The following is a 22,999-nucleotide window of genomic DNA, read 5'->3' as shown; positions in this document are numbered from 1 at the left end:
CTCATCGAGTAAAAATGAAAGAAAGTCTTGGTGCAAGCCCAGGCGAAATAATCACCTTGCTTGTGCTAAGCACGGACGCAGTGGTCTCGCCGTGGAAAGGGAACGGAGTGAGAGCGTACTCGCAATGACACTCAGCCCGGATCTGGCGGTATATGGGACGGTGGAGGTGCGGCGTTGGGCAATCGTGCAGAGGGGCTTAACCCGTTCTCAAGCGTATTCAGTTTCGTCGCCACCATTCCCGCGTCTAACAACCCCAGCTTATCAGTGCACGCTGACTGCATGCCTAGCCATTTCGTAGTGGCCGTGTGATTTGTTCAGGTACGCAGCATAGCGTAATGTAAGCTTTTGCTTTGTCACACCATTCAATTTCACCTTTCTTCCTTGCTTTTCGTAAAAAGAAATTCCTCGCGCTTTCAGCCCCCGTAATTCTTGCGGAACTTTACACCAGTGTCTCAGAGATTTGCGATCCCATTCTATGCGATGCAAGAAGGCCCTGGAGTGCGTTTATGAGTACGGATCTCACTGCGGCAAAGCTAAGAGACGTCTGCGTTCCTCATTGCCATACTCTTCAAGCTATTCAGCGCTATGGTGTTCCAAAAGTCAGCAAGGAGAGACGGTCTTGGTGTCGTATCGGTGTCATCGTACGTGTTGCTGTCATTCTTAGCCCAAGCCGCGCTAGCTCAAAATGCGACGATCGCTAGCGGCCAGGGTGCATCGGCAGGAGTGACGTCGACAAGCCCGGATAACCCTGGGGGCGAAACATCAGCGATCGACTACGCGCAAGTTGCTCGGGACGTGGTGGTCGCGGGCCTTTCCAAAGTGCCGCCCTCTGTGATACGAAGACTGCTGGAAGCCGACGTGCGGCCCGAGTGCAGCACGGCACTTGTCCGTACTATGCGAGCCTTCCAGGACCTCGAGCCGTGGGCCCTGAGACGTGAGTATAGCTTTATTTGTTTCTTATTGTTGCAACGTGACTTATTCACGTGTAAACTTCAATGAAGGCGAGAAACGTCAGGGGAACGTCAAGAAGCGCCGAGGCGACCAGCAGCCAAAAAAATGTCACAGTTTCGCCCTAAGGGCGAAGCAATGAATGCGATAGCAACACAGCAATGTCATACGAAGTAAGGTGAGCGGCTTTGGTAGCAACAACACGCAGAACTGTTGTCGACGCCATCGGCGTTTTGCCCGCGTTAGCTCAAAATGCGTGCGGCGTTGGTGACTGTTGCTGGAGCCTCTGATATAAATAGGCACTTGGTGCCGCAGCTAAACGTCGCCTCCCTTCCCTCCCCCTCCCCCTCCCCCACGGCCTCTCGCGCGTCTGAAGAAGGCGCGTTTGCTCTACATATATGGTGATTGTAAAGGAGAACAGAGACGCCTACTTCTGCAGCCCTTAAGCGAGCACGGCGCAGAACGCGCGTTTGTTCTCCGCCGTGCGTTCACTCCCCGTGAAAGACGCGCCTCTCGCGCCCTTTCACTCGCACATACAGCGTTCGGCGCTGAGCCGTGCTCCCTCAAGGGCTCCGGGCAAGCACGAGCTCGGGGCGCGTGGCTAGCACCAACACTGTGGCTTGCTTGCTGACTGCTTCGTCGTTGTCTTGTTTTCTTCATTACAGTGTATATAATATGACCGATCCTCTTCCAAATGCTTTTAAAAAATCCCACGTCCACCACCCACTAATGTGCACCTCCCCCCTCCCTACATTCCCATAGTAGTATTTATACAGGTTTGTAATTAGTGGCGTGTTAACAATCAAGACTGTTATAAACGCTGTCTATGTGTGCTTTTGATAGAACCTACAACATGGAACAGCGTATGCGGCAATGGAAATTATACTTCAGGTTACATTTCGTGCCAAACGCTGTGTGTCGCAGTTTTCGACGCTAGTGGAAAGTACCCCACGGGGCTCTTCGAGGCTGCGCATGTGGACCTGGGCTCGTTCGACGAATGCCTCGAGACCGCTGTGCGGGACCGGTACGGAAACGTGTTGTCCCGGGGCCAGTACTGCAACTTGCTTGTCTATACTAAAAATGCGACAGCTATGGAACTAGCGAACACCATCTCCGAGGCATTTCATCCGAGGGTAAGCAAAATCAAATAATATTGGCACTAGCAACATTGAATAATGAGCACTGGTATTGCCGTACCACTGCTTTATTATCAAGTAGTAATTTAGCGGACAACGTTAGAGAAGCGTGCTACCAGAAACAGGAGCGTCAGTTATACCTAAAGGACCAAATTTCACTCTAATAAGTGTAAGTTTGAGCTGTGGTGGTTGCTCTTTTGATGTTATAACGGCGCTATAACACGACCGGCTTCGCAGTGTCACGGCCGCTGGATAAAAAAAAGGTGCGGCCCATTGCGTGGCGCCGAAACGGCGTCTCAGGCCAAGTTCTCCTCGCACCCGCTCTGGCGCCACTGCTCCGGCACAACCGTTCATGGAGAAACGTTTCCACAGCCGCGTTTATACGCGCGACAGTGACTCTAATAAGGCCGTAAATAACGCGTTTTATAGTTGCACATTACAGGTTAAATATTGAAGTCGTTATTAGAAGTGCCGATTACCCAACATATGTGAAACGTCTGCCCTAGGAGTGCCAATCTTTTGTAGAGTGAGCCTCAAAGTTCTCCATCAAGGCTGCCTACACGACTCACCTGAAATGAAAGAAGTGCTCTATTACGAATAATCGGGAGTGGATTTACGTGTTTCTTCAAGACGACTTCAGACGATGGATCGCGTTTATTTACAAGATGATGAATGCGAAAACAATCCACGGTGCCGCACCCGATCCAGCCCAGCTTCGTTCTACTTTTCAACCGAACTCCCCTCCCACGTTTCAATATTCTCTCTGCGCTGGCAGTGGCACGGCCTATAGGTAGGTAGGTAGTAAAATTTATTGAGGTCCGGAAGAATCTTCACCCCGTTTTCATAGGGGCAAAACTGCGGGCCGCTCCCGCGTTGGGACGGGAAGGCCAAGCCTCACCGCCGCATCGTGGGCCTTCTGGACAGCCCGGAGTTGATCAATCCATTCGTGGCTCTTTTTACCACGACCTCCTCTATAGAGGAGGTCGTGCTTTTTACACTAAAAAAGGTGTGGCCTGCTGCGTAATGTCGCCGCCAGTGGGCGAGCGCGTCTCGGCTGAGTTGACAGCTGCGGCCACTGTTTTTTCTGGGCTCGAAAAAAAAATTTCCTGGGCTGCGCGTTTTTTTTTTTTTTTTGCATGTACGGCGGATAACCGGGAAACACAGTCGCGACCACAGTCGGAAGCAAGGGAATAATCTTCGTGTTCTTTTTATAGTTATTCTCAGTAAAATGTAATAAATATACCAGCGACCTGTCGCTTTGCTCCTACTTGCCTCCTTTCCCTGACGGCCCTTGTCGAGAAATAGTCATCAGCCACGCTTCCCGACGCTGTAGATCGCAGGGAAATTCGTGGTACTTCACAGTTGCGTCTCTTCTCGAGTTGAGTTGCACAGCGGCCCACAACAGCTTCGCAGCATCATACCGCTATAGAAAAAAACTGTCTGCCACACACGCGCACACCAAAGAACCGTACTCAAGCACCAGAAACATGAGGCAAGCTGCTCACACACACGATCACACACAAAAAAAAACACACACATGAGAATGCGCACGAAAAAGCACACCAACATGCATAAATTCTGAGGCAACCACATTGTAGCACGAACCGGCGTCTACCTTGCGTACCGTAGCAGTGGCACCCTCAACAAAAACAGCGGCCACAACTGTCAACTTAGCCGATACGCGCTCCCCCATTGACGGCGACGCGACGCAGCAGGCCGCACCTTTTTTAGATGCGAGAGCATCTCATGCTCGGGGCAGTGTCCGTTCTGCGGCGTCCGGACCCGTACTGCGCATGCGCAACTCTCCCTCATTGTCCTCTCCTACACAGGTGTGCGCTCTCCTCCTCCCCTCTACCTCTCTCCGCCACAGGTGCGGCGCAGTAAATCATTGCATATAACTCTCTCACTCTCTCCCTCTCTCTCTAAGGGTATTCCGGTAGGCGGCGCAAGTCTCGTGGCGCAGTATAAAGCGCGCGTTCGCTGTGCTTCCGTCATTCTCTCTCTGTGCAACGATGCGCGAAACGCCACGAACAACGTCAACGCCGGCGCTAGTTGCAGCGGCAGCGCCACCGCCGCGGAGCAGAGGAAGGCTCGGGAAGCCACGGTTGTTGCGTTCGGAGCTTCGGGCACAGCTGCAACGAGTGCGACCGGCTTTGGTTCGACAGCCTGAGCAAGGTCGGGAGCGTCCAGAACGAACGTCAGCGTTGGGGCAAGTCATGAACGTTCCGATCGAAGTGCAGGAACCCGTGCAATGCCTACCCAGGAACGTTCCCGACGACGCAGCGATCGACGTACACATCAAACGAAAACAACCCCGTACAAACGTCTCCTCTCTTCCCAATACATTCTCTCACTCTAACTTTCATTGGGTTGTGTTGCGAAGTGAAACGAAACGGAAACTCGATGCGCACGCCCCGCGATGCTTTCGCATCCCACCATGGTTGCCGGTAGGATGAGATGATGCGATTTCTTTTTATCCAGCGGCCGTGGCAGTGTTCGCAATCTTCGCGAATAGCACAGATTTTATTGCAACGCCCATATATAGAGCACTGACAAGAGACGCACGTATCTAAGACAAGGTTCTCAATTCGTGCGAAAGTCCTAGCGTATGAATTACTCTTTCAGACCAGTACTTTCTTTCAATTTATTATTTAAGGCCACCGACGTCGGACACGTTCGAACAAACGCCAAGACAACTATCTCTTTTCTCAAAGTCCATTTCAATGTCGAAATTGAAAGTTGTTTTTCATTTGCAAAGTGTTGCTTAGAAAGAGCTATACGCTTGAAATTCAAATCGTAACGTTAGCACCGCTGAGTTCACGGGTGCTTGTAAGAATTCGGGTGGCGGGTTCCCCTATTGCCTGCTTGTCTACATAGCTTATTGCAATTGTCTCTTGTTATCTGTTCATAGTGAAATCTTTTAGCGCGCACAATCGACACGGACACTGTGTCCGTGTCGATTGTGCGCGCTAAAAGATTTTACTATGAATTCGTACCAACTCGCCCGCCTATCAGTTCTGCTGCTCTTGTTATCTGCTCCATGCTCCAAGCATTCATGGCATGCTGGTACTTACTTTCGTAGTTGCTTTTTTTTAGCTCCGCTATTTCAGTGAATACGTTTTTACTCCTGGAGACCCTATTGCTCGTCTAGGAGTATGCTTTCTCGATGACTGTACCCAACATGACCTACATGCTTTGGCCAACTCAGGTAAGCCAAAACAAAAAGAAAAAATACTTTTTCTCACTATTTGAATAAAAATGCTGGTGATATACTGACTCACCTATTGCTCGCCAGGCGGTACGGTATATAGATGATGGTAACAGTCATGGCTTACGACTTACGGCTAGCTGAGGAACGCCAATAACTAGAAAAAAAAGTCTTTTTAAGTTGCGTGTTATTGATTACCCAAATAATCCTGTAGTTTAGCGTAAGCTTCGAGCAATTTTCGAGATATCGCTACCTACCAAGTTGTGATTGCGCTACAACGGCGTGGGTACAGATTTGCATTGAGACAAAAATGGGGCGCCCGGGGAGTATTGATGTTTACCCTCCTGGCTAGTGCTCTCATCATCATCATCTTCCATCCCAGTACTTTTACTCCCCTTCCCTCTCCCCCCTGTGCAGAGTAGCAGACTAGAGCGTACTAGCTCAGATCGATCTATCTGTCTTTCCTATCAATAAACTGGTTCTATCTATCTCGCTAGCATGTCTTTCTATCATAAGCGCTGATTGATATGCTGCTATAAAAAATTGTCGCTTTTACCAGCTAGGCGATGCGTTATCAGCGATAGCAAGGTGCTTCATTGCGCTTCAAGTCCTCGCATCGATTTAAAACTATGCGCGAGTGCGACAGGTTGGCGCGATGCACACGCAAGACAACTCCTGCTTGGCATAGTGATCAGCACCGTGGCGGCTACCGGGCGTCTCAGCACACTGCCGTAAGGTCCCTAGATGAAAAAAGAAAAAAAAAGGCGCAGTTTCGCCCCAGAGACGAAGCACCAATATTGCGATAGCAAACTTACTACCAGAGGACATACGGGGTAAGGATAGTAGTTTTATCGGCTGCATAAACTTGGACACATTCGCTTACTCACTGAATTGACAAGCATGATGTCAGCGCGCACAAGCAAATATAAATAGATCACACTCGATGACCGCAGACAACCACTGTCAAAACTCTGGCGTGAGCAAGCGCGCCAGCAGCAGCGACCGAAGTTTCGTGCGGTCTATCGCTTCAGCGGAAACTGAGCGGCGAAAGCACAGCGCATACAAAGGTAAGAGCAGTGTGGAGATCGCTTTCAAGATACCGTGCGCGCGACAGCCTCAGCCGCGCAAAGTACAAGTACGCAGTTGCTGGCAGAGTAGAAGCCGCGCCCCCTCCCTCCCACGCTGCCTTCCCGCTTTCCTCCTTTCGCGTGGGAGATTGAGTCACCAGCTTCCCTTGCGCCCGCTTGCGAGATCCGCATTCGGCGCCGCCGCTAAACGTCGCCTGCTTTCCATCCCTCCCATCCCCCTCGGCCTTTCTCACAACGGAAGGCATCGCGTTTGCTCTCCGTGAAAGCGCGTGTCCCTCGCGCGCTTTCACTCGCACATACGGCGCACGGCGATGGTTTTACCGCCGTTGGACTTTATACGGAACCTCACGGCGACGACGAGTGCGACACCGATGGCAGAAATGCGCTTGAGCTGTCCATATAATTGTTATCGCAATAAAAGTTATAGTGACGTTTCATTTTGTTACGAATGAAACACTTAATGTCAACTAGAATATCGGCTATCCCCGTTTGCTCTCCGATCCACACCGCTCTCTTCCTGTCTCTTAACGTTAGTCCTAAGATTTTTCGTTCCATCGCTCTTTGTGCGGTCCTTAACTTGTTCTCGAGCTTCTTTGTTAACCTCCAAGTTTCTGACCCATATGTTAGCACCGGTAAAATGCAATGATTGTACACTTTTCTTTTCAACGACAGTGGTAATCTCCCTGTCAGGATTTGGTCATGCCTGCCGTATGCACTCCAGCCCATTTTTATTCTTCTATTAATTTCTTTCTCATGATAAGGGTCCCCTCTGAGTAACTAACCTAGATAAATGTACTCCTTTACAAACTCTAGAGGCTGACTGGCAATCCTGAATTCTTGTTCCCGTGCCAGGCTATCTAACATTATCTTTGTCTTCTGAATGTTAATCTTCAACCCCACTCTTACACTCTCTCGGTTAAGGTCCTCAATCATTTGGTGTAATTCGTCTCCATTGTGGCTGAATAGGACAATGTCATCTGCAAACCGAAGGTTGCTGAGATATTCACCGTTGATACTCACTCCTAAGCCTTCCCAGTCTAAGAGCTTGAATACTTCTTCTAAGCATGCAGTGAATAGCATTGGAGAGATTGTGTCTCCTTGCCTGACCCCTTTCTTGATAGGTAACTTTCTACTTTTCTTGTGGAGAACCAAGATTGCTGTGCAATCCTTGTAGATATTTGCCAATATATTCACGTATGCATCCTGTGAATCGTCATGAAATCTTTCTCGAGCCACAGTCTGTCGCACACCGCACAATTGAATGCTAAATGTCTGTCCAGAAAGTCCCTCTGAAATTTCGCATGAGCGCGTCCAATTTACTGGTCGTGGTACCTGCGTCGCTTCGCCGCTTTCTCCGCTTCACGGCACCCGTATTCCTGTCGACCCCGCTCCTTTCGGGCAGCCTCATGGGCACGATTTTCACTTCTAATCGCCGCCCGATTCCTAGCTTTTCTCTTGCTACACCAGGTGTCAGCACACACCTTTGTGGTTTGCTCCGCCTCCTCGTAGAGGCCGCGGGAGATTTGAGGCACTGACATTGAAAAACCTATGGGCGGGTTGTGGTCGTTCGTGGGCCCAAGGACTCAGGTACAGGAAGCAAAGTCATAGACAGGACAAACATTTATCCAGGACAAACGGCAACAATTATGCTTACGATGAGTTAGCAAGACACAGAACTATTTCAATAACGGTCCACGCAGTCCACGACTCACGCGAGTTGTCACAGCGCGTTTATAAGTGGCAATCTTTGTAAGAAGGTCACTCACAGTACTTGACGGTGATGTTGGAGGCGTCGGCGCTTGCACACTTGCAGTGCTATTTGTAGGAAGAACTCGCACAGGCGGCCAGCGCACGAGCAGACGATGAAATGCTCGCGCGACAGCACGGCAGGCCCACGCAGTCAGCAACGCGGCACCGTGGCCACGACCTTTCTCTTTTCTTTCTTCTTTACATTCCCCACCCCTTCCCCGAGCTGCTGAGTCGTGGTCCCTAAAGGGCTGCAGAAAATAGCTCCTCTTCCTCTTCACAACCCCAACTGTCTCTCTCTCCCCAGCAGGCAGTTGTGCCGGACCCTTTCACGTGGCTCGCAACATCGCACTGTCGACCAAGGTCATCAGGTACCGCTGGGCTCGAACGCTCGTTCACCGCAGGAACAGCACCGACCCGTTCAGTCTGGTCTGCATCTCAGCTCTGGTCGGAACACAGGTTCACTGCAGGACACGCCAATATCGTCCTCGCTGGTCTGGTAGCACCGGCTCGGTCCGTGTCGTGCCTCAGGTTGAACCCCTACACACCCTGGCTAGCCTGGAAGCGCTAGCTTAGCCGTTTCCGTTCCGAAGGCCTCGAGCTTCCATGCACGTTCGTTTCGAGCCCGCGCATTCACTTCTTTGTCGTGGCTTCCGTTGGCTTCTTTCAAGTTGTCTTACTAGTTTCGTACTACACGGGCAGACATATACAGCTCCACTGTAAAACCATGTCCATGGTCAAATGTTTAGCACCAACGAAAGTTCAGATCCAAGTCAAGTTCAGCTGAAGTACATGGCTACCGATGGTGCACCAGCCAACTAGCTCGGCCGTGCTCGCATCGCAGCTGGTGGCGCTACAAGTATCAACATGTTATGTTAATGTGAAATTATTGCGAGGAGAGAGTAAAGGAGCAACAACGGTAATTTAACATTGCTGCTTGGGAGGGTCAGTGGTTCATTCTGAAGCGCCATTAGCTATACAGATTCGAAGTGAACCGGAAAATACCTAGCGACGACATTGGTAGCGAGCAATCAGCGGTGGGGAGGCTGCCGGTGACGCCAGGTCGTAGCCGCGCCCACTCCTCTATCGCGTGGCCATGTCGTTGTGCCGCAGTGATATCTCGCAGAGAGATCCTCTGCGTGACAGGTAGAATCGCCGTTTGCCAGCAAGACCATCGTCGGTCGGTTGTCCGCGAACTGCAAAGCGGCGTGCGGCGAGTTGCCGTGTCGCTAACATGAACGTGCCTTCAATTCCGGCACCGCGTGGACATGATAAGTGGCTCCAACAAAATCAACATCACTCTGCTTACAAATGAACTGTCTTTATATTCGTCTGGAATATACAGAAAAGAAACAAAATTCCGACGGAGTTTTAACTCCTTCACCCGTAAAGTGTATTTCGCTGAAAAACTGAGCCGTCTTTGTCAGGTGTCATTTTGTCATCGAAGAACACTATTGACCGTATGCATTCGTCACCCTTCTCGACTTACTTTGCATCAAAGAGTTCTTACAGCCAGCCGATCCTTTTGAAACAGAGTTGCAACACGACTGGAGGTATATGCTTGCAGCTGCTAGTGCATGTCTCTCATGCAGTTTTCTGCGCAAGACACTGCTTGGGCGTTTATTTTCACAAACTAAATACGTCGTCCATGATTGTAGCCTCTTCACTTTTTTTTGATACTCACAGTGAGAGAAACAAAAAAAATGAGAAAGCCGTCAGATCCCACGCCCTGTGGGCATCGATGTTATGCGAAGCAGTGTGCGGGGAGCCCACCAAGTTAACAAAACGACCATGAGAGCACCAAGACGTAGGCGGCTTTTTCATGACCTACATGACACGCATGTCATGACATTCATGTCATGAGTCCTCAGGAGTCTCTTGAGCAATTCCTAGGAGACCTTAAGGCGAAAGCCTTAGCTATGCTCATGACTATGACTCCAACGATTGACCTTTAGCCTTTTTCTTCACTTAGGGCCCACGTCCAAACCCATTTCAGTAGTTTCTGAGGCCCATGTTATTTTCGCTGAGTTATTGTCTTTTTTTGCTGAGTCATGCTCGTGACTATGACTTCTACCCCCATCCTTTAATGTTTCCTTCACTTAGTACTCACGTTCGAACCCATTTCAGTGGTTTTTGAGTGTTAATCTTATTTCCCTGAGTCATGCTCATGACTACGATTTCTACCATCATCCTTTAGTGTTTCCTTCACTTAGTGCCTACGTCCAACCCATTCCAGTGTTTTTCGAGCGTTAATATTTTTTGGGTTGAGTCATTGTTATATTTCCTGAGTCATGCTCATGACTGATTTCTACCAGCATCCTTTAGTTTTTCCTTCAATTAGTACCCACGTTTGAACTCATTTCAGTGGATTTTGAGTGTTAATCTTTTTTGCTGAGTTATTGTCATTTATGCTGAGTCAAGATCATGACTGATTTTTACCATCATCCTTTAGTATTTTCTTCACTTAGTGCCTGCGTCCGAACCCATTCCAGTGGTTTTTGAGTGTTACTTTTTCGCGAGTCATTGTCATATTTGCTGAGTCCTGCTCATGGCTATGACTTCTATCAGCATCCTTCAGTATTTCCTTCACTTATTTCAGTGGTTTTTGAGCGTTAATCTTTTTCGCTGGGTCATTGTCATGACCTACATGACAAGCATGTCATGACATTCATCTCATAACATATCATTTATGTTCGTCATATACTTTTTCATAGTATGCCAATTTTGGTACCTACCAAGTTAACAAAACAACCATGAGAGCACCAAGATGTAGGCGGCTGTTTCATGACCTACATGACACTCATGTCATGACATTCATGTCATAACATATAATTTACGTTTGTCTAATTTATGTCTGTCTAGATAGATAGATAGACAGACAGCTAAATACATAGATAGATACTGTGAAAGTAGCAAATGTTCGCCAAGAAATGTTTCGCGTTTAAAATACCAAGGAGGTTGATTTTCAACCTCCTTGGGCTGAACTCACTAAGGTTACAATTTCATGAAACGTAATAAAAATTGGAGGAAACGTGTCTTCACAGAAGTAGTGTAATGTTTATTGCACATTGATATATAATGTCTATTGGTGTTTTGTGGCTAAAGCGCCCTTAGGCGTTGATGCACCCACGCTGACGCCTGGTGGCACGTCTCCTCCATCACGACTACCAACGTCGATGACCATGAGCAACCGTCGTGCATATGGAAGCTGCACTACGCTGCACACGCTAGCACAACGCGAAAGACGAAGCACGTAACTGACACACTAATACAACGCGCAAGACAAAGCACGTAACTGAATCGTCACCGAGTCAAATCAGCGCGTACAGCGCGTCGTAATTGCAGCCTCCGCGATCAACTTCAGAAACATTTTCAGAGCTAATTGCGGAGGCCACGCTCCGCTGTGCTGAGTACGGTGAACGCCACCTAGGTGGCGTTGGTAGTGCTTCTTGATGCCAGCGTCCCTTCGAATGCTGGCATCGAGGCGTCGTAGTGCTGAGACCACCGAAGCGTTCACTGTCGGTGCGCGTTAAGGCCGGAATACATGAAGCGAATAACCGGCGTCCGAGCGAAGAACTTCGTCGGGCGGCGAACGTCCGACGGCCGGCGTCAAGAAATTTGCCGTCCGCAGCCGATCTGCCTGTCCAAACATTTTCGTCGGGTGAACGCCGCCGCCGGAAGCGTCTAGCGCGCAGCGGTGGACGACAGCCAATCAGGAGGCACTAGTTCCGGTCGCAATGCATGCTGGTGTTTCGCGCGCGCGCGCCTTTTCGCGTCGTCTGCAATCGCGTTGGTGTTGCCGTGTCTGCATGTCTCTGCACCGATTGAGTAGTTCCTAGTATGATCTCTCAGGAATCGCGTTGTATTTGTACATCCCATATCCGCTGATCTGCGAGGAAACAGACAAGCAGTGCAAGCTCTCTACAACAACCTTCAACAGAAATCTTTTGATCTCAGAGGCCACATGCTGTCGTCATGCCTATCTCCCGACTTCCCCGATAGATGGCGCTGGCATCGGATATTTCTTTCGCTAGGCTTAGACGCGTTCGAAACGAGAAGCGATCTCGAAAACTACTCAAGGTTATCCATAATAATTGGAGGACGCTTAAGCTTTGCCTTTAAGAGTAGAACGCGATAGCGTTATGGGCACCCGTTCGCATCGCAACGCGCGGCTGAAGGTCTCGTAGAAATGCTGGAAAAGGGGTTTGTGTTTGAGTTTCCTCGTGGAAGAATTAGGTTTTCTCGTACATTCAAATTGCCATCCGACGCCGATTGGTAAACAATCCGACGGCAAATACGACGCCGAATGGTAAAGTCGTACTTTACTATTTTCCTGATGGATTTCACTGTGAGAAATTCAATTTTTGCTCACCAAAACCTTGCACCACGTGGAGGACCTGCGCGGTCGGGGTGGTTGGGGATGATTTACTCCGCCACCTGCATCGCACGCCGACGCCGATCCTCGACGCCGGATTTTCTGCGACACGGGGCCCTTAACGCTCTCGCGTTAAAACAACGTGTTCCCTGCGGTCCCTCATTCGTTTCGGAGATTAAAAGTTGCGGCACTTTGAGACTTACGGCGCTGAGGACCGTTAGAGAGCCTACATGCAACAGCGTTGCATGTAGGCTCCCTAATAAATAAAAATGAATAAATATACTCTTTAGAGCTGTTCCATTCCCTCACTACCTCTACCACGTGACCATCATGGCAAACTTCACGCACTACACTTTCTTCACTTTGACACTTCTCATGCTAACGCCGAGAGCTAGTGGGGCTGTACTAGTTCAGGTGCAACAAAACTAGAAAGGCCCATTAAGCTTCATCAAAGTCACTCCCTCACCAGAAGAGGAATTGGCCTCCCTGGTGCAGTATTCGGCCACTACCTCCCTCATGACTCCAACAATTAACCCATGGCCCTCAGTTCCCAGTGGATGCGGAGCACTTGACCAAGGCGGCGGTCAGACCTGCTACGTGGCAGAGGGTGCTAAGAATCTCTGGGTCAAGACAGGCCGCCTATGGAAACTGAACCTGGCAACGTTCAACACGCGCACCCTCTCGAGTGAGGCTAGCTTAGCAGGACTATTTAAAGAAATATCAGGCATTTCCTGGGATATTATTGACCTTAGTGAGGTTAGAAGAACTGGCGAGGCTTACACAGTGCTGACTAACGGCCACGTCCTCTGCTACAGAGGTCTTCCAGATAAGAGAGAATCCGGGGTAGGATTTCTAGTGCATAACAACATAGCGAGCAACATTGATGAATTCTACAGCATTAATAAGAGGGTAGCAGTCGTCGTAATAAAGCTGAATAGGAGGTACAAAATGAAGGTAGTACAAGCCTATGCCCCAACCTCTAGTCACGATGATGAAGAAATAGAACAGTTTCATGAAGATGTTGAAGTAGCAATGAGAAAGGTGCAAACTCAGTATACTTTAGTCATGGGCGACTTCAATGCAAAAGTGGGGAAAAAGCAGGTTGGTGAGCAAGCAATTGGCAACTACGGCATCAATTCTAGGAATGCAAGAGGAGAGATGTTAGTAGAATTCGCGGAAAGGAATAGGCTCCGAATAATGAATACCTTCTTCAGGAAGCGCAGCAACAGGAAGTGGACCTGGAAAAGCCCTAATGGAGAAACAAGGAATGAAATAGATTTCATACTCTCTGCCGATCCAAGCATAGTGCAGGATGTAGAAGTGTTAGGTAAGGTAAACTGCAGTGACCATAGGTTAGTGAGGTCTAGGATTTCTCTCAATTTGAAGAGAGAGAGAGAGTGAAATTAGTCAAGAGGAAACAGGCCAACCTAGAGGCAGTAAGGGTAAAAGCAGACCAATTCAGGCTGGTGCTTGCAAACAAATATGCAGCTTTAGAAATAGAAGACAAAGACAACATAGAGTTAATGAATGAAACCGTAACTAGGTTGATCTTAGAAGCAGCAATTGAAGTGGGAGGTAGGGCACCAAAGCAACCAGTAGGCAAGCTCTCCCAAGAAACAAAGGACTTAATAAAGAAACGACAGAAGATGAAAATGTCCAACTCAAGAGATCAGATGGAATTCGCTGAACTGTCAAAACTAATCAACAAGAAAAAAGTAAGGGATATTCGAAATTATAACGTGGGAAAGATTGAGGAAGCCGTAAAATATGGACGCAGCATTAAATCAGTAAGAAGAAAGCTTGGCATAGGACAAGACAAGATGTATGCACTGAAAGATAAGCATGGCAATATCATCAGCAATTTCGATGACATAGTAAAAGCAGCGGAAGAATTCTATACTGACCTGTACAGTGCCCAAAACAGCCAAGCTACTTTCATTCAAAATAGTGATGAACCGGATACAGAGGCTCCTTCTATAACTATAGCGCTGAAGTTAGAAGGGCCTTAAAAGACATGACCAGGGGAAAAGCTGCTGGAGAAGATGGAATAACAGTAGATTTAATCAAAGATGGAGGAGATATCATGCTTGAAAAGCTTGCGGCCCTTTATACGCAATGCCTCACAACTTCATGTGTACCAGAGAGCTGGAAGAACACCAACATTATACTAATCTATAAGAAGAGAGACGTTAAAGAACTGAAGAATTATAGACCCATTAGCTTGCTTTCAGTATTGTATAAAATATTCACCAAGATAATTTCCAATAGAATCAGGGCAACACTTGATTTCAGCCAACCAAGAGAACAGGCTGGCTTCAGGAAGGGATATTCTACGATGGATCATATCCATGTCATAAATCAAGTAATCGAGAAATCTGCGGAGTACAATCAACCTCTCTACATGGCTTTCATAGATTATGAAAAGGCATTTGATTCAGTAGAGATACCAGGAGTCATGGAGGCATTGCGTAATCAAGGAGTACAGGAGGCATACGTGAATATCTTAGCAAACATCTACAAGGATTCCACAGCTACCTTGGTTCTCCACAAGAAAAGTAGAAAGTTACCTATCAAGAAACGGGTCAGGCAAGGAGACACAATCTCTCCAATGCTATTCACTGCATGCTTAGAAGAAGTATTCAAGCTCTTAGACTGGGAAGGCTTAGGAGTGAGGATCAACGGCGAATATCTCAGCAATCTTCGGTTTGCAGATGACATTGTCCTATTCAGCAACAATTGCGACGAATTACAACAAATGATTGAGGACCTTAATCGAGAAAGTGTAAGAATTGGGTTGAAGATGAATATGCAGAAGACAAAGATAATGTTCAATAGCCTGGCAAGGGAACAAGAATTCAGGATCGCAGGTCAGCCTCTAGAGTCTGTAAAGGAGTATGTTTATCTAGGTCAATTACTCACAGGTGACCCTGATCACGAGAAAGAAATTTACAGAAGAATAAAATTTGGTTGGAGTGCATACGACAGGCATTACCAAATCCTGACTGGGAGCTTACCACTGTCGTTGAAAAGAAAAGTGTACAATCATTGCATTCTACCGGTGCTAACATATGGGGCAGAAACTTGGAGGTTAACAAAGAAGCTCGAGAACAAGTTAAGGACCGCACAAAGAGCGATGGAACGAAAAATCTTAGGACTAACGTTAAGAGACAGGAAGAGAGCGGTGTGGATCAGTGAACAAACGCGGATAGCCGATATTCTAGTTGACATTAAGCGGAAGAAATGGAGCTGGGCAGGCCATGTAAGGCGTAGGACGGATAACCGGTGGACCATTAGGGTTACAGAATGGATACCAAGAGAAGGGAAACGCAGTCGAGGTCGGCAGAAAACCAGATGGGATGATGAAGTTAGGAAATTTGCAGGCGCAAGTTGGAATACGCTAGTGCAAGACAGGGGTAATTGGAGATCGCAGGGAGAGGTCTTCGTCCTGCAATGGACATAAAATATAGGCTGATGATGATGATGATGATGATGATGATGATAATGATGATGATGATGATGATGATGATGATGATGATGATGATGATGCTAACGCATTAAAAGTGCAAGTGTCCCAACACTACAGGACGAGACGCAGACAATTACAGCTCACTAAGGGCCGTTCTTCACAGGAGCCCCCTGCGCAGCGCTGGTTTCCGATACTGCATCTCACAACTAACTTGCAGCACGGCCGAAGAAACACGGTGTACAGAGGCACAATTCTTGCGCAACAGAATATAGTTCCAGGCGTAGCTGTCTGATTATTAACAAGATAAGAGAATTTTAGCTTTGCTTCTTGCATGATGTGTTACAGGGATACGTAATACGTTAAGCTCTCCGCGCATGCACGGCGCATACGGTGAATTATTGTGGCGGCTACCGGCCGGTAACCATAATAGCCACCTTAACCACGATTACGTATAGCAGCATAGCTGCACCCATACAGCCCAGGTCGTGCGCTTCGATCCAAATTCGAGTTTGTTACTGGCTCTCCGCGCGGACAGCAAAAATTGCATGTCAAAATCCGTCATCGCTTAGTTTTACCTCACGCCGAGGGCAAATCATTAGGTATCTTTTGTCGTTATTATTTATATCAGTTGTTTCTTTAGATAATGCTAGGACTACAGAAGCGGTGCCGAGCCGTAAAAGTGGTGTGATGTCAGTTTAGCAGATGGTGCCACGTCATTAGCGCCAATGATGCGTTGATGGTGCGTTGATGATGCAGAATGCTCTAAATCCCTAAAGGCCAAACTACACGCACGCGTGCCGGCGCGTGAAAGCTCGCACCCACGCGCGTCACGCATGCGCAGATGGTGCAGGAAAGATCGTACGCGTCGAAGCGCGGCGCGAGCACATATATCTGATGTTTACGCATTCTAAGAAATAGCGTTGGCCAACATGGCGGCACCCATGGCTCCCGCTTCAACTTGAATTCGCGTGATGGCTACGTTCTCAATCGCGTTGATCGCCAGCAACTATAGAAATGAACTCTCACTTTCTCTAAACTCACATCAAATGTTAGTTATGAGCGCATAGCTCGTCCAGTTTCTAAGATCGTTCGGCGATTCCGGCTACCGTAGGCCTACCGAGACGCGTACCCATAGCAACAACGGGAAGGTTGCTAATGGATTGTCTTGGCTTGGGTATGTTTGGCACAAGGCAGAAGACGAAACGACTTCTACGAAGGCGAAAATGTGAGCCAAGTGGGCGCGCGCCGGCGCTCGTCTTGTAGGTTCAAACCGCCATTACTCGCGAGGCGCGGCAAACGCAAGCCGCGTGGGCGCGAGACATCGCGCGCCGGCACGCGTACGGGTATAGTTTGGCCTTAATGGTTCACAGCATCAATCATTTACTACTCCGCTCTAGTTCGGTACGTGATGACCGCTGAAAGGGTGCACGATGAACCTTCGGAGCACTACGTACTCAAGAACCGCTATTTTTCCGAAAGGAGCAAGGCTAGTATCGCTAAATGTTTCATGCGGACAAAAAAAAAGCTCAGTAAAAGCGCCAGTATGAACGCAATCATTAAGAGAACCGCATTCCTCACCAACACCACTGAACGCTCCCTGTACCAGTGGGATTCCGAACATCAAAGAAACATCCCGCTTTCCCCTGATGTCAAAGATCATCAGCGGAAAAAGAAACTCCGAAACTTGACGGTTTCAACTTGAGCGTGCTGCCTATACGACTATTTCAAGAGGAACCTAATCCCCATGGTGCCAGAGCTTGCTTCTCTCTTCAACGAGGATGAAACGGTGCATTTACGTTCACCAGTAAGAATACATCGCGTGCTTAGGGAGATAGGTTTAACGCGATAGCGTTAGGCGTCGGTCTCGGCGTCCCCGGCCACCCTTATCCGAATTATCCCGAACCACCCTGACCACGCAGGCACGAATCCGTTTGAAGCCAAAAGGACGATGTTTAGGCAAATCCATGAGCCAGCAACTATCGTCCCCATGCTGGCTGAGTCACCCTGCGTTGCCGCTCCCGCAGGCACTAGCGTCACAATTCCTCCCAGTAATTATTGTATGAAACTCTATGCTTGAAACGGTAAACTCGTAAACTATACTTTAGCGCTGCGCCGTTCCTTGATTGGCGCCACCATCCTGTCTAACGCGTTCGGTGTGAGAGGCCAGATACGTACGAAAGACTACCTCCAACTCGGCAAAAAAGCCTCGATTAAAAAAACAAAAACAAAAAACAATGAAAGCTATTTGCTTTAAAAGGGCAGAAAGAGTAAGAGAAATGAATTCGGTTATTTAAAATTAAAATGGTGCGCTTGGAGTGTGTATATATTTCGATACAATATTTGGTAGGATTTGTTTCGTCGCGTAATTCCGTAGATAATAGAGTCGGCAACCGGCAAATCTGCAACGGTAGCAGAGATACGTATGCTGCGGCTCGATATATGCGTGATGTTCTCCTTTGGTTCATTCAGGCGATGTGGCATTTCTGTGGAATGGAAGTCGGTAGGATAGCTCGAGAAAGAACAGTTTGTGCTGTAAAAACAATGAATCGTTACAGAATTAAACTGCTGATGTGACGCAAGTTATGTTGACACATAGTTATATCTAATATGAATAATGTTCTGGCTGTGTTTTTATTCTTCCAGTGAGCCTTCCTTCCATCCGTCTTGAAATGTCGAACTGCGTGACAGCAGAACCGAAGCCGTGGAGTCATATACAAATAGGCATTGTGTAAGTTGGTCGAAAGATATGCCACTTTTTCTAAACATTGTTTCACACCTCTTTGAAGAGGTATTGTTGATTTTATGAGCCATTCTATAAGATTGGTACATATTGTTTTATTTGTGTAAACGAATGCATTTTGGTGTTACACGGTCTTGAATGCGCTGGCGTAATTTTTTGCAGCGTCCTGTGGACCGCAGACTGTCGACACATGTTTGTAGAGATTTTTTGCACACACAAAATTTGTGATTAAGGTTGCAGCCTACCGGGGAAATCAGGTTTATAAGTTACTCAGAAAATGACAAGCTGTTATCACAAAAACCTCAGTGAACAGTACTGCAACCGTTGTCCTCAACAGCCTATTTTTCAATAGAACTCATTTTAAGTTTATCAATGTACTCTAAACCGAGACAATTGAACATAGATGATAATAATAAAGTGATGGCTGAATTATAATTTAATTTTGTTAGTAATAGCGACGTAATTAGGTGGTAAACATTCTTCATCGTTGCATATGCAAGATGCGAATCCGCAAGCTTATGAAAACTGTACTCAATATTTTAGAACCTTCTCCACAATCACATGAAGGTAGAAATGAGCCTAACGCTCAAGCAGTGAGAGAGTACGCGAGCTTTAAATCTACTCAAAATCAGCAAAAATTAGACTTTACAAAAGATTTAAACAAAGAAAGCGTAGTATTTCGAAAGCGAACAGTACTGCACCTTATGTATGTCTTACCGCGCCGATTATCACCCCCTTACGCCCATACAGAATGACGTTTCAGCAGATTAATAGACACCACATAAAAGGTAGGTTTCTTAGAATTGCACCATTCTATCCAATGGGTGGTTTGCTGAAATGTACGGTATGTTTTTTTTTTTCTCTTTTTTATACAGCGACATTTTTTTAAATTTTATTCCTACCCTAGAGTCTTTTGTATGACACGCCTGTGCAATAGCAAATGGGTTTCCGACGCGTTTGCGCAAAAACGAAGCGATTAAAATCTACCAGCGGCGCACTCCACCAGCACTTGAACTGTCGATCTACTGGTTGCCAGTCGGAAGTGTTACCACGCGGCCAAGCCGCCGACACTACAGCACAGGATAACGTAGCAGCTGAAGATTGCGGCTGCGCTACTAGCTTGTATATTAGGCTGACTCTATGTTCCTCAATTCATCTATAAAACGGCACCAAGGTGAAACAAGTTAAGCGAAACAAGCAGTAAACTATGAAAAGCAGGATGAAGAGAGAAGAACAAAATAGTTGTGTCTCCCTCATTTACGCCCAGCGAACGCCACCGCCGCAATAAAATCAGAGTTCCGAGCAGTAGCAGGTTGCTTTGCATGCATCTGCGAGTGTTTATTGCACGCGTTACTGTGTATACATGAAATCGTGCAAGACATACAGCGCATAATATTGTTCCCGCGCCGATGCTATACCAGAAAGTCCAAGTGCCTGAAGAACGGTGATTGGCTGACGAACTATGAGGCGCTGACAATTTGTATTTGATCTATAAAACAAAACTAAGCTAAAACAATATCAATGAAACCAATGGTAAATAGCTCAATGCAAGTTAGGAACTAAAATAAAAAAGCCCGGTTTCTCAACAATCACTACCGCGGACTTCATGTATATGAAGTAGCAGGTCCACCGTACTCTGCCTGTAAAACGCGCTCGAACAGTGACTTCGCGGAAACCGCTGGACAATAAACCTCATGACGTGAAGCACCCTAGTTTCAGTTTGGACTCTGAGAGCAGCCCTTCGCCAGCCGCAAGAGCAAGTAACAAAGGATTGCAACAAACGCACAATGTTTAATCATCATCATCATCATCATCATCATCATCATCATCATCATCATCATCATCATCCTGTATGTTATGTCCACTGCAGGATGAAGGCCTCTCCCTGCGATCTCCAATTACCCCTGTCTTGCGCTAGCATATTCCAACTTGTGCCTGCAAATTTCCTAACTTCATCATCCCATCTAGTTTTCTGCCGACCTCGACTGCGCTTCCCTTTTCTTGGTAACCATTCTGTAACCCTAATGGTCCATCGGTTATCCATCCTACGCATGACATGGCCTGCCCCACTCCATTTCTTCCGCTTAATGTCCACTAGAATATCGGCTTTCCCCGTTTGTTCTCTGATCTACACCGCTCTCTTCATGTCTCTTAACGTTAGGCCTAAGATTTTTCGTTCCATCGCTCTTCGTGCGGTCCTTAACTTGTTCTTGAGCTTCTTTGTTACCTCCAAGTTTCTGCCCCGTAAGATAGCACCGGTACAATGCCATGATTGAACACTTTTCTTTTCAATGACAGTGTTAAGCTCCCAGTCAGGATTTGGCAATGCCTGCCGTATGTACTCCAACCCAATTTTATTCTTCTGTAAATTTATTTGTAACGTTTAATCAGGGAAATTCAAAATAGGATATTGCCGCGGCGACGTGGTCAAATTCAAGTAGTGCCCACTTCGCATTATTGACCGCGAGTGATTTATCATGGCGCAGTTTCATCGGCAGCGTTTATCGCGGAACGAGCAGCCGGGCGCACCTGCCAGAAAGGTACGCGCACGACGCCACCGCGCTGGGCAGGTGAGGAAGAAGAGATGGTGGAACAGCGGTCAAAGTCAGAACACGACTCACTTCCACTACACTGGACTAGTGACTTCGAGTTGAGTGCGCAGATTCGCTCTTAATAAATAGGTTTGTTTTATTGACCAATGTCTCTCAAAGTCGTTACATTTATGTACGAGGTGCAGGCTACGGATCGAATACCTACAAACAAAAGAGAGCTCAGCCCCGAACACCAGCCTGTCGATCGGTTAGAAGCGGCTCCAATGCACCAGCAGGCCAGCCACAGTCTTCAAGGTGATTCATCTTAATTCGGATCTCTGCACTTCACGCCAAGGGGTACTCGAACAACCGACAACGCTACGATTACAAACCAGGTGACACCGGCGCAACCTGCGCATCTGGTCGTAAGCCAACCTAGCACGCCGCAAACTTTTCCTGACGACTCGTTCAATGACGGCGAAGATGGGTTGGATTTTTTCTAGAGAGTAGCAAGCTTCCACAAATGGGACAAAAAACAGAAGCTCTGGAACGTATGTTTAGCTTTGGAAGTCTTTGGGAGGACGACGTATGGAAACCACGACACCTCTCCATCCTCTTGGAAGGAGATCTGACGACAACTGTATGTAACGTACGCCAACACTGATCGCAAAGAAAAGCCGTAAACTGCGCTTCGAGCAAGGAATCAGCGCACAAAGGAGCATGTGGAGATGTACACCGAGGACATGCCACGCCTGCGTGAGAGTGCTGATCCCAAAATGAGCGAAGAAACTGCTCCATCTCATCTGTGGGGTTGAACACGAACTTTCTGCGAATCTTGTCCGCAACTCACCGCGCACGGTCGCCGAGTTTAAATCAGAAGCAAGAGCCACCGAAAAGGCGCTTGAGTAACGGGGCCGGCAATTCAACCGTGAGGGGATTTGCGTGTCTGCCCATGTTTTCTCAGGAGGCCTGGGGAATGACCAGGAAATTATTTGAGCTCATCAAGTCAGTGATTATGGAAGAGTTCAGTGGGTTACAGCAATAATAAGTTGTCGGGCTAGTGGGTTTGACATGATTTTGCAAACGGGAGCGCAACACTTCTGCGTTTCCCTTTAAAAAATCGGGTTACATCACCTTCATGCTCTAAGAGCACTGTCTATCGTCGATGTGGTCCGGCACGAAGTGTGCCATGTCATATGGAATCTACAGTGTGAGCCACAGCCGACGCCAGGCTTCCCAACATACGGCGATGTGCTAAGACAACCCGCTGTACAAAGTAGTACATCAGTTGCGACATCTGCTGTCTATCCGCCAACAGCACACAGCGAACCCCGTTTGGTGATACCAGTGGTCGCCTCTCGGCCAACGGCACGCAGTGCACCTCGTCTGGCGGAGCCAAGCCCATGAAAAAGCGACGTCTGTCTCGACCACAATCGCAAGCCTCTACGTTTCCACGACGGAGAAACGGGTCATCTGCATCGGTTGTGTGCGTACCACCAAGCTGGTCTAAGAGGCTTTCCCTTAAATGCACCATGCCCCATAAGTGATGAACGACCTACCGAAATTAATGAGTACATGCGCTATAGTCTCGTCACTCCCGCGACGCCCAACCGCGGTCACCGTCGCCTATGATAACCATAGTTGCGAAGATCCTCTACCACAGTTAAAGTGTAGTGACGAGATATTGCCGGTGAACAGGCGCCGTAACAAAAATATTGGCTCAGATTTGCATTTGCTAAATTATAAATGTAATTTGTAATA

General features: G+C 47.7%; 1 protein-coding gene across 1 annotated transcript; it reads left to right on the top strand.

Moving 5' to 3' along the window:
- Window positions 1-585: 585 nt before the first annotated feature.
- Window positions 586-18,699, top strand: LOC125947507 (uncharacterized). Its single transcript, XM_049672334.1, has 4 exons — window positions 586-934; window positions 1,873-2,081; window positions 5,181-5,292; window positions 18,611-18,699. The coding sequence occupies exons 1-4, from the start codon at window positions 586-588 to the stop codon at window positions 18,697-18,699; spliced, it is 759 nt and encodes a 252-aa protein (XP_049528291.1).
- Window positions 18,700-22,999: the final 4,300 nt, after the last annotated feature.

The sequence above is a fragment of the Dermacentor silvarum genome, chromosome 8 (assembly GCF_013339745.2).
Source record: "Dermacentor silvarum isolate Dsil-2018 chromosome 8, BIME_Dsil_1.4, whole genome shotgun sequence".
Taxonomy (NCBI): Eukaryota; Metazoa; Arthropoda; class Arachnida; order Ixodida; family Ixodidae; genus Dermacentor; species Dermacentor silvarum.
Note: the sequence above shows the minus strand (reverse complement) of the source record. Positions and strands in the feature narration are given on the sequence as shown.